Source organism: Oryzias latipes, chromosome 18 (genome assembly GCF_002234675.1).
Source record: "Oryzias latipes chromosome 18, ASM223467v1".
In the NCBI taxonomy this organism is placed as follows: Eukaryota; Metazoa; Chordata; class Actinopteri; order Beloniformes; family Adrianichthyidae; genus Oryzias; species Oryzias latipes.
The window spans coordinates 21,543,960-21,556,484 of record NC_019876.2 but is presented as its reverse complement, the minus strand read 5'-3'; the positions used below and the strand labels follow the sequence as shown (position 1 = coordinate 21,556,484).

The 12,525-nt window shown below is 40.8% G+C and overlaps 1 protein-coding gene across 5 annotated transcripts in view; it reads left to right on the top strand.

The window, feature by feature from the left end:
• The window catches only part of LOC101168576 (collagen alpha-6(IV) chain), a 113,611-nt gene extending 101,567 nt beyond the window's left edge, over window positions 1-12,044 (top strand). For all 5 annotated transcript variants that reach the window (XM_020711740.2, XM_020711739.2, XM_020711738.2 and 2 more), the window contains 13 exons: window positions 151-258; window positions 361-468; window positions 548-619; window positions 2,890-3,009; window positions 3,101-3,217; window positions 3,385-3,546; window positions 3,633-3,731; window positions 3,862-4,011; window positions 4,294-4,410; window positions 4,529-4,720; window positions 5,752-5,923; window positions 8,192-8,306; window positions 9,605-12,044. In XM_020711740.2, the coding sequence (XP_020567399.2) occupies window positions 151-258; window positions 361-468; window positions 548-619; window positions 2,890-3,009; window positions 3,101-3,217; window positions 3,385-3,546; window positions 3,633-3,731; window positions 3,862-4,011; window positions 4,294-4,410; window positions 4,529-4,720; window positions 5,752-5,923; window positions 8,192-8,306; window positions 9,605-9,865 (1,793 nt within the window). In that variant the 3' untranslated portion in view covers window positions 9,866-12,044. The remainder of the gene's footprint in view (window positions 1-150; window positions 259-360; window positions 469-547; window positions 620-2,889; window positions 3,010-3,100; window positions 3,218-3,384; window positions 3,547-3,632; window positions 3,732-3,861; window positions 4,012-4,293; window positions 4,411-4,528; window positions 4,721-5,751; window positions 5,924-8,191; window positions 8,307-9,604) is intronic.
• Window positions 12,045-12,525: the final 481 nt, after the last annotated feature.

Genomic DNA, 12,525 nt, shown 5'->3' with positions numbered 1-12,525 from the left:
TAGGATCTCTAATATTAATTTTACCTTCTAGCCAAAGACTTTGGATCTTTCCACAGCATGCTCATCAAACAAAAACAGATTTTCTTTTTCTTTATGATTGTTTCAATTTTGAAAAAAAGTAAAGAGTAAAGAAAATTTGTTTCTCCTCAGGACGTCAAGGCTTTGATGGAGCCCCCGGTGATAATGGCTTGTCTGGAAACCCTGGTTTCCCTGGAATAAAAGGTGGTCCTGGTGAACCAGGACGGCCTGGATTACCTGGTGAGTGACAACTTCAGGAAAACTAGTCACTAGACACGATCTGATGTCGCTCTTCCTGAGAGCTGCAGGCACAAGTTGAAGTTTACAACATCTTTTTTGCAGGATCTGTTGGTTTTCCAGGCCCTAAAGGGCTGTCAACATTCCCTGGAAGAAAAGGAGCAGATGGGCCCCCAGGACAGCCTGGATTTCCAGGAGGTCCAGGAGCCAGGGGTGAGAAGCAAACCAAAGAGCCTTCAGCAGTGGTACATCCAGAGATAAAATGCCGTTACTTAGACTCTTTGTTTTTCAGGTGTGCCTGGACCTCCTGGCCTGGATGGACTCAATGGCCTCGCTGGATCCAAAGGCCTTCCTGGAACCCCAGGTAATGAGATGCTGCACACCTTACCTCCCTCCCAGTATGTCTGCACAGACACACTCCAAGGGTTGTTTTCAATTCAAACGGGAAATGTTTGCTCAACAAAGGAGTCACTATTCATTAATACTTGATGATGGTAAAATACTGGTGTAGCCACAGCTGCCCAGGGGCTCTGACAGAGGCGTGCCAGTATGCGCCTACCATCATCAGGACATTCATACGCATTCACACACCAGTGGAGCCACACTGGAGGGAGGGTGAAGTGTCTTGCCCAGTTGACTAGGAGGGGCGACCGATCCACCGACCCTTCGATCATTGGCCGACCTACTCAACCACCTGAGTCACTACCTCCCATGCTGTTTTATTTTGAAGATCAAGTGGATTCTAGGATTATTACCTTAACCTTTCTTTCTCTGCCTGAAAGACTTCTTGTCTGCTCCATTGTAATTATATGAATTTACAAGAATGTACTGCTTTACAGCGACAGCCTACAGTGCAGAACCTGGTTCATCACTAGGGCAGTACATGTTGAGGGTGAGCATGCTGATTGATTTGCATCTAATGGTTGCAGGCTGAGGAATTTCTGCACCAGTGTGGGACACTTTCAGGAAGGTCTAAACTGTACAAAACCAGACAACGCCCCTGCATTTACAGTTGTGCTGATAAGTTTACACACTCTGGAAGAAATGATTTCTTTGTCATTTTTCAGAGAATATGAATGATAACACAAACATTTTTTTATTTATGGTTAGTGGTTGGGTGAAGCCCAACAAACAATTTGTCAAACAATTATCTTTACCTTTTGTAAATCAAAATGACAACAGAAACTTCCCAAATGACCCTGTGCAAAAGTTTGTACACCCTGATGACTTTTTTCTGAAAACATTTACACAAGCTGATACAAAAGGCTTTGAATGGCAGCTAAAGGTAACCATCCTCACCTGTGACTCATTTACCTGTAATCAATGTGCGTGCACCAAAAGACTTGGAGTTTCTGAGCTCCCTTACATCCTTCATCCAGTGCTGCACTCCCATGTCGGGATCCTGAGTCATGGGAAACCTAAACAGCTTTCAAAATATCTATGGAAAAGTTAACTGAACTGTACAAAATAGGCAAGGGATTTAACAAGATATCCAAAGAAGTGAGAATACCAGTTAGCAGAGTTCAAACTTTGACCAAGAATTTGAAAGTGAGGGGTTCTGTTGACCAAAACCCAGGTCAAAAACATTTCTGCCACCACTGCCCGAAAAAATTGTTATAGATGCAAAGAAAAACCCACAAAGAACTTCAGCTGTGATCCAGGACTTTGTGGTGTGGATGTTTCAAGATGCACAATAAAGAGGCACCTGCATGGGGGGGTGGGGGGGGACTGTATGGTTGAGTCGCCAAAAGAAAACCTTTTTTGCTCAAATGCCACAAAATAACTCACCTCCAAACTTCTGGACTTCTGGCATAAGACCAAGACTGAACCTTTTGGCCACAACCATAAACACTATATTTAGAAAGAAGTCAACAAGGCCTATGACGAAAATAACACTACTGTGAAACAAGGAGGTGGATCGCTGATGGTTTGGGATGTGTGAGCTACAAAGTCACAGGAAACTTGGTCAAAATTGATGACAAGATAAAGGCAGCACATTATCAGAAGATACCGGAGGAAACTTGCCCTCTTCTGCTCTGAGGCTGCAAATGGGATGCAATTGGACATGACTACGATCCAAAACACAAAGGCAAGTCCACCTGTCATTGGTTCCAATAGAATAAGGTGAAGCTTCTGGAGTGGCCATCTCAGTCTCCTGACCTCAGTATTGTTGAGCCACTCTGGGGAGATCAGTTTAAGCCAGGCAGCCCAAGAATTTAAAGGAAATTGAGGTTTTCTGCCAAGAAGAATGGGCTGCTTTACCATTGGAGAAAATAAAGAACATTATACACAACGACCACAAGAGACACAAGCTGCTATTTATGGAAAAGGACGCAATACAACGATTTAAGAACTGAGGTATGTAAACTTTTGAACAGGGTCATTTGGGAAGTTTCTGTTGTCATTATGATTTTAAAAGGGCAAACGGAAGCTCATTTCTACTGCCTGTATCTAACATTTCACACATGAGTGCAGATGCACCGATTTCACACTCCATCCTTCATCACTGTGTATAGAACAGATACTGGTACTTAAAGTCCCCTTCCTGAAGGAGGGGATTACTCCTTACCTGCTAACAAAATAAACTAAGAAATACTTTGAACGAATTAACTCTTTCCTCTTTTTATATTTCAGGTATTACTTTAGGAGGTCGCCCTGGTGCTCCTGGTATCCCAGGATTGAAGGGAGAGAGGGGAGATTCTTATCCTGGACAACGAGGCTTTGATGGAGTAAAAGGACAAAAAGGAGAGCCTGGTGAGTAGAGTTGAGGTTGAGACAAATCAGAGATTATTGTTAAGATAAAGAAAAGTTATGAACCCTATAATACATTTAATTTGTGTACCAGGTCTTCCTGGAACTTCAGGAATTCCTGGTCAACCTGGACTTCCTGGAGAGTCAGCGTTAGCAGGCATTGCTGGACCTGTGGGGGACCCAGGACTTCCTGGATTGGATGGAAACTATGGTTCATATTTATTAACCTCTTTATTACCTTTTGGCTGTCCTAGCTTCACCCAGTAACTTTGTTTTGCTTGCTTTTTTTGTGACTGTAAAGTGCTTTGGGCCTTCGGGTTAGGTAGAAAAGTGCTATACAAGTATACATCATTTACCTTGTTGTTTTTCCATCTTGAGGTTTTCAAGGTCCACCTGGTCCTCCTGGTCCCCCGGGTTCAGGAACAATACAAGGAGAAAGAGGTGAACCAGGGCTGCCAGGCTTCCCGGGATCTCCTGGAAGAAAGGGAGAACCCGGTTTCAATGGAGGCCCTGGATACCCAGGTAGCGCCGGTGTCAAAGGTAAAGTGTGGTTCCACAGCATGGCATGAACGAAGAATACAAATGTAAAACATGGTATGGTTCTCATATGGGTTTTTGGTTCTCAGGATCTCCTGGTGAAAGTGGTTTTAATGGACGTCCAGGTCTTAAAGGTGTGCCTGGAGATCCTGGCTTCTATGGAATCAAGGGATCTAAAGGAACACCAGGTAAGAGGTCTAGTTAGGATTACAGTTGTGGTTTGAGTTCACAAACTTCAACCTCATTTTCTCACCCTTCTGTCCTCAACTTTTTTTTTGCCTTCTCTGTTGCTTCTTTTCCCCTTTCTTTCCTCTGCAGGCCAAAAAGGACGGAAGGGTCCTCCTGGAGTTGTGCTGCCTTCCCCTATTGTGGAATCACAGCCTTCTGGCGACATGGGTCTTCCTGGTGAAAGGGGACCCTTGGGTTACCGTGGAGACTCTGGTTGGAGTGGCATTCCAGGGCGTCCTGGTGCGTAATAGCAGCCATCCTTGTCAGAGCGGATGTTATATATGTCAGCATTTGGGTTTTTCCATACCAACCAGCAATTTAAGAGAACAAAACTAAACTCTCAAAAATCTTCCTTCCCAGAATTTATATGGGATTAATATAAAACACAACCAGATAAAATTCACTAGAAAACATGTTGGTTTTGCTTCATCTCACTTTGTTCCAGTTAACTGAACTGGATTATGGCCCCTTTAGTCTTCTTAGCCCCCCCAACCATGTGGCTCATTTGCTGTCCTTTCACAGGTCCAAAAGGACGACCCGGAGCCCCAGGTAACCTTGGAAGGACTGGACCGTCTGGTCTGCCTGGTCCGTTAGGTGATCCCGGCTCCCCTGGTTTACCTGGAACAAGTGGAAGACAAGGTGAGAAACGATGAGCTCCTGATGACTTCAAGGACATCGATCAAAGAAAGGAAACCAGGAGGAAATGTGACGTTCTCTGCTGCTCCACCAACTGGCCTTTTCCTTTTTATTCTCTCAGGCCCCCCTGGAAACATTGGCCTCCCTGGCATTCCTGGCAGCTCCAGCCGCAGTATCAGCATTGGCTACACTCTGGTAAAGCACAGCCAGAGCGAGCAGGTCCCCATGTGTCCTCAGGGCATGCCTTCATTGTGGAATGGGTACAGCTTGCTGTATGTGGAGGGACAGGAAAAAGCACACAACCAAGACCTGGGTATGTGCTCCCCCACCCTTTACCCAGCAAAAACTGGACCTTAATATGATATTTGTCAAATTTGTAGTTGGATCAACACCTTACATATGAGATAAGACACAAAGACTTAACAATATTGTTTTTGTTAAACAGAATGACTGTTTTTAGGCAGGTGTTACTTGCTTTTTCTTTTAGCTGATTTATTTTCTCTTACTACAAGTAAATATTTTAAACTCAGTTTAGAATTACGTTTGAGTCCAATTTAAGAAAATCAATGGTCAGCTTGGAGTCAGCTTTAAGTCCAGTTAAAGTTGAGTTTTTGTCAGATTTGATTCCAGTTTGAGTTGAGTGGAGTCAAGTTTTGGTTAAATTAGAATCAGACTTGGATCAAGTTTCAGTAAAACACCCACTTCGATGAAAACTATGTGTTTGGTATTTTTAACAGCTTTGTGGCATTTTTCTGATGAAAGAGGATATTTATACTGAAAATTATGACAGAAATAGAATTTCTGCGTATTCTTTTATTCAAATCATTGAATATCAGGAGCAGACGGAAAAATGGCGTTTGAAAAATATAGTATGGAGTTAGATAAAATTCATCATTGAACTTGGTTTGAATTAGATGCAATTCAGATTTCTACGTATTTGTTCCTTAGAAAATTCAATAGCAGGGCCACAAGCTCCTTACTCCAATCTTCAAGCAGTATCAGTGCAGGCTTACTTCTGCACCAACAGGCTCGCCCATAACTCAGAGGTTAATTTCTAAAGAACTTCTGCCGCCCTGCAGAAACTATGTCCTAGAAAACAGCACAGTTTTTTTTTTTTTAACAAAAAACTGCATAATCACAATTAAAAGACAACTGGAACACTTTTACAATAAATCAAAATATGATTGGAGTGGGACTTGGTACAGGCATTTGCTTCTTTCTGTTTAATGAGATTTTTACGTTTCGTCAAATTGCATTTGACATCATGGACTTTATTTTAGATCATACAGAATATTTCTGTCCATTTTGTCAAACAGTTTGTGTAACCTTCCCCCACCACTGCAGGTCAGCCTGGCTCGTGCCTCCCCAGGTTCAGCACCATGCCCTTCCTGTACTGCTCCCCCAATGAGGTTTGCTTCTTTGCTAGTCGCAATGACAAATCCTACTGGCTCTCCACATCTGCACCCATTCCCATGATGCCCGTGTCTGCGGGGCAGATCCAGCCTTACATCAGCAGGTATGCTAACTGGGGTGGGGGTAGCATTTATTGTTGGTTCCTCAAAATCTTTCTGTCAAGCATTGACTCCAACTCAATGTTCAGGAGCAAAAATAAAGAAAATACAACAAGAGAACAGATAAATCTTAACAAGCATTGTGCAATAAATTCAGTTATTTTTTCCATGAAGCAGTATTGTTGAGCAAAGAGGCTAAACAAAATATAAAGAAAGTTATCAAACCAAGACTACATTTAATTATTTAGGATAATTTTAATCAGATTTAGTCCAGATTGTTACAAGAAGGCCAAGTTGTCCTAACTGGGCTATAAAAGTGACCAATAGGAAGGGTTTTTAGTATGATCCCCATACTGAAAAAGAAACTGCATCAGTATGGAGAGGAGAAGTCCCTCTGACAGGCAGCAACCTGCAGAATAGGACTCAGTTCTCTGTAACGGTGGTTCCCAACCCTCCTTCCATTCATGGGACTGTTTATACCAACCCGCAGAGAAAAAAAGCTTACCTATATTTTTTTTCGTTTTATTTACAATCTGATTCTGAAGGAATTTTTATTTTGGATAACTACTGGCTGTCATATCGTTTGTTCACGTTTTGAAAATCCATCTGCTACTTTTTTACAGCGGCTGCACCGACCACTAAACGAAAGCCCCCAAGCTAGCAAAGTCAAAAAACTAAAAAATTAAATGTCTTTGAAAAGAGCCAGGGAGGAAACAAAAGACTCTTAGATTTCAAAATAAAAGAAATCTGCATTTAACAGACAAAAAAGCAGGAGTCTTTACTCCAAATATGGTTTTATTGCAACACACCGTAATCATAACACATAATGTTCAATAACTGACTGTCCACTTTTGTGAGGATGTTGCTAATAAATTTGCTCAAACTGTGAATTCATGTTTATCATGTTTAGAAAATACCAGTTTTAGCAACATTTATTTGTAAGTTTCCATGGCACCTTAAAAGTCAGCAGTTAGGGCTTAAGCTACGGTCACATATACAACTGCCACCAAGTGATGGGGAAGCATCCGCAGAATCTTCAAGTTCAGCCGCCGCCGCCAGATTTCTCTGAAAATCGTTGGCCTGGTCATAAGGGCCCCCTTTCACCATTCTTAGTGCACGAGAAAACATGTGCAGCGGACAAAATAAAATTATATGCTACTGATATGCATAATTATTTGTGTATGTAAATATTTTTTTTCCTCCCTCCCCTTAGTTTCACACGTTCACATAAATGCTCAAACAAGTTCATCCTTCCTATTTCAGATGCAAATATCACATGAGTTGTGCTCGCCTGATTTATGTGAGTAGTTTGCAAATAAAGGAGAAAAGGACAGCCTCAGAGTCACGGTGCATGGTGCGTGCATTTGGGATGGGTTGTGTTGGGTTAGACGGAACATTTCTGCCCCCAGACTACCACAGTACTACCTCCAAATGTCAACAAATCATCCGATTGACCTTAGAACCTAACCAGGCCACTTGCAGGCAAAGGCAGGGGACACCCTGGACAGGTCGCCAGTCTGTCACAATCACACATCCATGCACTCTCACATTTACACCTATGGACAATTTAGATCAACTTATCCCATGTTTTTTGGACAATGGGAGGAAGCTGGAGTCCTCGGAGAAATGCCACACATGGGGAGAACATGCAAACTCTACACATTGATGTTCTGTTTCAGGTGCCCCAGCTGGGACTTGAACCAGGGACCTTCTTGCTGTGAAGCAAGAGCGCTAAATACTGCGCCATCGTGCATTAGTTTAATTAATTTGTGTATTTCACAGTAGGAAGATAAACTTAACCCTCAAACGTTAAGGGAGACTGGTAACAAAACAAAAAAACACTTTGACCTTGTACAGACCAGTCTGTGAAAATTTGTCTGACACTATACCTGTCATTGGGCTGAAAAAGACTGGGGACCAGTGTTCTATAGGGTACAGGAAAGGGACGGACAGAAACGCAGGGACAACCGTTCATAGACAAAAGAAACAACAAGTGAGGGACTACAACAATGATTTCTCCATTTAGGATTAAAAAAGAAATCATGTGTGTGGAGGCATGTGAAGGAAAACACCTATTTCATCTTAGAATGACCCCTCCCCTCCCAGCGTCTACGTCTGTAGCAGCACAACGACCACCAGCTTTATCATCAGCTTCACCACAGAAAGTTTGAAGGCTTAAAGATAGACGAGGAGTTTGTTCTCTGAACTTAACAATCAGTCGGTGTGTGGAACGTTTCAATGAGACATCAAACCTTTTCGTTTGAATCCTCCAGATGTTCAGTATGTGAGGCACCATCTCAGGCTGTGGCGGTCCACAGTCAGGACATGACCATCCCCATGTGCCCCCCTGGGTGGAGAAGTCTTTGGATTGGATATTCCTTCTTGATGGTGAGTCCTAAAAAACTAAACAGGAGACAACTTTTGATAAACACAAATGTGCTTTTGTATCTTCAATCTTTTAATCACAGATTAGAATAAAAAATAGATTTGATTTACACTTAGAAAAATATTAGAAAATATTAATGTAAATCTAAATTTAAAAAAATAGTTTAAACCTGATAAAAACCTAACCTACAACTGGCTAAATCTTTAATCAACTTTGTTAATCTGATTTTTTAATTAAATCAATCCTAAATCAAACCTAAAATAAACTTAAGTCAAATCTGATTGAAACCTAATTTAATTGGAACCTGACTTAAATTAATAATTGATACTTTACTGATCCCACAATGGGAAAATTCTTCTCTGCATTTTGACCCATCCCCTGGGGGAGCAGTGAGCTGCAGCCTAACTGCGCTCGGGAGGCAGTAGCGTTAAGGGTCTTGCCTAAGGGCCCCCACTGGGTGATGTTAACTGCTCGCCATTGATATGGTAATTTACCCAGTACCATTGTTTATCCCCCTTCGGGAATTGAACCCTGGACTCCTGCATGGTAGCCTCTCACCTTACCACCCGAGCTACCCAGCCGATTTGTTCAGACTTTATCCAGACTTTCCTAAATTTCTATTTCTACCTGAAACTAATCTGGGACAAACTTGACTTTAACCTTAGTCATTTTTGGCATTACCAGTTGTCTATAAAAAAAGCTTAAAGGTCAACTCCAACGAAAATTGTGTTTTTGGTGTTTTTTACATGTTCTTGTAGCTTTTTTTTGATGATGATGTACTTCTATAGGTAAATTTAAGCTTAAAATTGCATTTCCGAGTATTTTCTTTATTTAAATTGCGGTAAATCAGGAGCAGATGTAAAAATGTCATGTTACAATCCTTGTAGTTGAGATGTAGAAAATACGTTGGGTGGGCCACAGGTTTTCTGCTCTGCTCCATTTTGATGCATCCACTTCTAGACAACGGCATCCATGAGCCTTAGTTTTCTGACTCAAAACTATACAGTTGGATACCTCAAATATTGCTCACTATTTTTGTTGCAACGCCAATGTTAAGTTGGGGTAGTTAGGGGCTGTAAGTTAGCGTGAGAGCGTTTGAACAACGGGACAGTCCCGCCCACAACTCAGAGTTTCTAAAAACCATGTTCCAGAAAACTACACAGGTTTTTTTTATTTGGTTAAAAAGGCATAAAAAGATGATCAGAGTAGGACTTTAAAATAGCGATCATGTTACATCATGAAGACTGTGAGAATTTATCAGGAACTAACTTAATTGTGTGTTTTCTTGTCTCGACCACAGCACACGGCGGCTGGTGCAGAAGGCGGCGGTCAGTCCCTGATGTCTCCCGGCTCCTGCTTGGAGGATTTCCGCGCCACTCCATTCATTGAGTGCAATGGAGCCAAAGGCACATGCCACTACTTTGCCAACAAATACAGCTTCTGGCTGACCACCGTGGATCCCAAGCGGGAGTTTGTGTCTTCACCAAACCAGGAGACCCTGAAGGCGGGCCAGGAGCGCTCCAGAGTCAGTCGCTGTCAGGTCTGCAGCAAACTGCTGTAGGCATAGCCATGGGGGGACATGATAACACTTTCAGAAAAAAGACAGGTGGAGACGCTGGTGAACGGGATCTTGTGACTGAAAAAAATGAGCCCCCCCACAAACAGTGAATCTATGAAAGAAGAAGCCAGAGTGAGGAAAGACGTGTTTGCATCTTCCTCATTATAACTGATTATGGTGCTATTCTCCCTCAGCTTTGACTTCAGCTGGCCTCTGTTTTCTTTCCTTCTGTGTGCTCTGTATGCTTTCCCCACCTGAACTCCACTCCCACTTCATGTTTATTAATTGTCAACTTGGTTTTGATTGTATGCTTACATTGGGAACCTGCTGTCAATCGTACATGAATTTCTGTACACGTGTTAAATAAGGTTTGTCTTTAAACTATACAGACAAAGAGTCCAAAGGTGTTTTGGATGGCTTTAGGTTCACCCTGTTCCTTTAAAGCAGCCAGACAACATGAGAATCTAATTATCACAAACACAAAAACATATTAATTTCAACCTGTTTTTTGCAAAAAAAATAAAGTCTCACTCAAAACTGGTATGAAGTTATATCAATCTCACACAAACCTAGTTTCAACTTCAATTTAATCCAACCTCATCCCATCTCAAAAACATGAGATTAAAACATAATTAAAATCTCACTTAAACCCGACTTGATCTGAATTGCATAAAATTCAAACGTGTTTGACCTGAATTTAATCTAACTCTAGTTTAAGTCAAATCTGGTTTATATCTAGTTAAATCTAGATATAACCTCTGGTTCAAACCAAAAAAACAAATGCAGTTCAAGCAAGATAAATCTGGTTTAAACTTGGATCATTTTTATTCAATCCTGAGTCGAACCTGGTTTAAACCCAAATAAAACTATATTCAAATTAAAATCTGGTTTAAGTTTTTATTAAATTTAATGCATACTTGGAAAAAAAACTATTTAAACCTGAATCAGACCTGATTCAAACCCAAAACAAATCAAATTTAAACCTAATCAAATCTGGTTTAAACTTTAAAATCTTTTAACTCAAATGCCAGTCAAACCTAGTTTAAACCTGACAAAAACCCGGTTTAAACCAGAATTTGATAAATAATATATCCTAAATCAAACAAAATTCTAACTTTAATTAAATATCTCAGTCTTGAGTCAAACCTGGTTGTAAACTGAATCAAATCTAACCTAACTCTGCCTCTGAGTCAGACTAAGTACTCAGAGATCACTTTCTGAAATGATGATGATGATGATGATGATGATGATGATGATGATGATGATGATGATGATGATGATGAAATGTCTGTACGACCAAATGCCTGTTGGCACATTTCCCTCCTAACAGATCCTGTCTACAGTTTATCCTAGCACAGTTACCTATTTTCAAGACTGAAAACAGGTCAATTTTTACCCGGACACAATACAAGAGCTGAAGAAGAGGAGCTGAATACCTGTTGTTTTTTTGTTTGTTTTTTGTGTGTGTGCCTAACCATTCAGATCTAATACTTATCTGATGTTCCACCTCCCTGAAATCTAACCAGAATCATATCTCTGTAAGGTCATGCAGTAAAAACTGAGTTTTCTTGACTCGGACTAACCCCCTGACTGTACTGATGTTGAGCCTCAGCTGATTCTGCCCCTCCCCTTTCTGCTTCATCCACACACTGACTTTAATACCAACAGCTTCAGTTTGATCTCTGGGTTTCTCTGCTTCTGTGTTCTCACTGAAGAAACTTTCACTTTTCGCGGTTTCCTGAGCGGATTTAAATTCTCAATAAAGTCATTTTTCAGTTTGTTTACTCTAAATAGACCTTTATGACCTTATGACCTTTTTTGACCACTGTATCTGTGCTGCTTCTGAGGTTTCAGCCTTTTTTCCTGCTCAGTTTTTGTTCTTTTGTAATCTAGAATGTAATTATGTGTCTGATGTCATAATATCCCGCCTTATTTACTGCTATTGGAGGGAATAGAATGAAAACTAAGTGTAAACATGGTAAACATGAAACTATAAAGAGAAAAATGCCTCCAGGATGTTTTTTTATAAAATGTTTGAAAACTATATCAAACATAACAATTTTCATTGTCTGTTTAACGCCACACTCAGAAACAAATGTTTTATTCAGCAGAATCCTGAAGAAAGAGATGCAGTTTTCCTCAAAGAGGATGTATAAGAATTAAAATACAATGAATAGTCTTGGCTGCTGTGTGTTTTGTTTGGACATTTTTTGAAAAAAGCTGCAAACTACAAGATCCTCCACATTCTTACTTTGAAAAACTGATAGGATTTTAACCTAAAATCCAAAGTCAGAAATAACCATTGCTGAACTTGATCGATCTACACACCAGATTAAAATGGTATCTAACCAAAATCTGACATTTCATGATAAAGGCACCCATTTCATTTTGACCTGTTTCTGTATCTGCATCTACAGACCAGAGTTTTCCATCAAACAAAATATTTGGTTGAAGGCCATAAAGCATTCAGCCCACTGTTTTCTTGTTTCTCTTTAGCCTTATGCTATCCTAGGCACTTTAACGTTGGGAGTTGGGTCATCTAGACCCACTAGACAGTGCTCTGAACCTTTTTTCTTCAATGATTTATGATCTTCACTGGTGTCCATGGATTACATGAAATCTTTCCACCTTTATCCACCTTTGTCATGGTAGGGAGAACACGT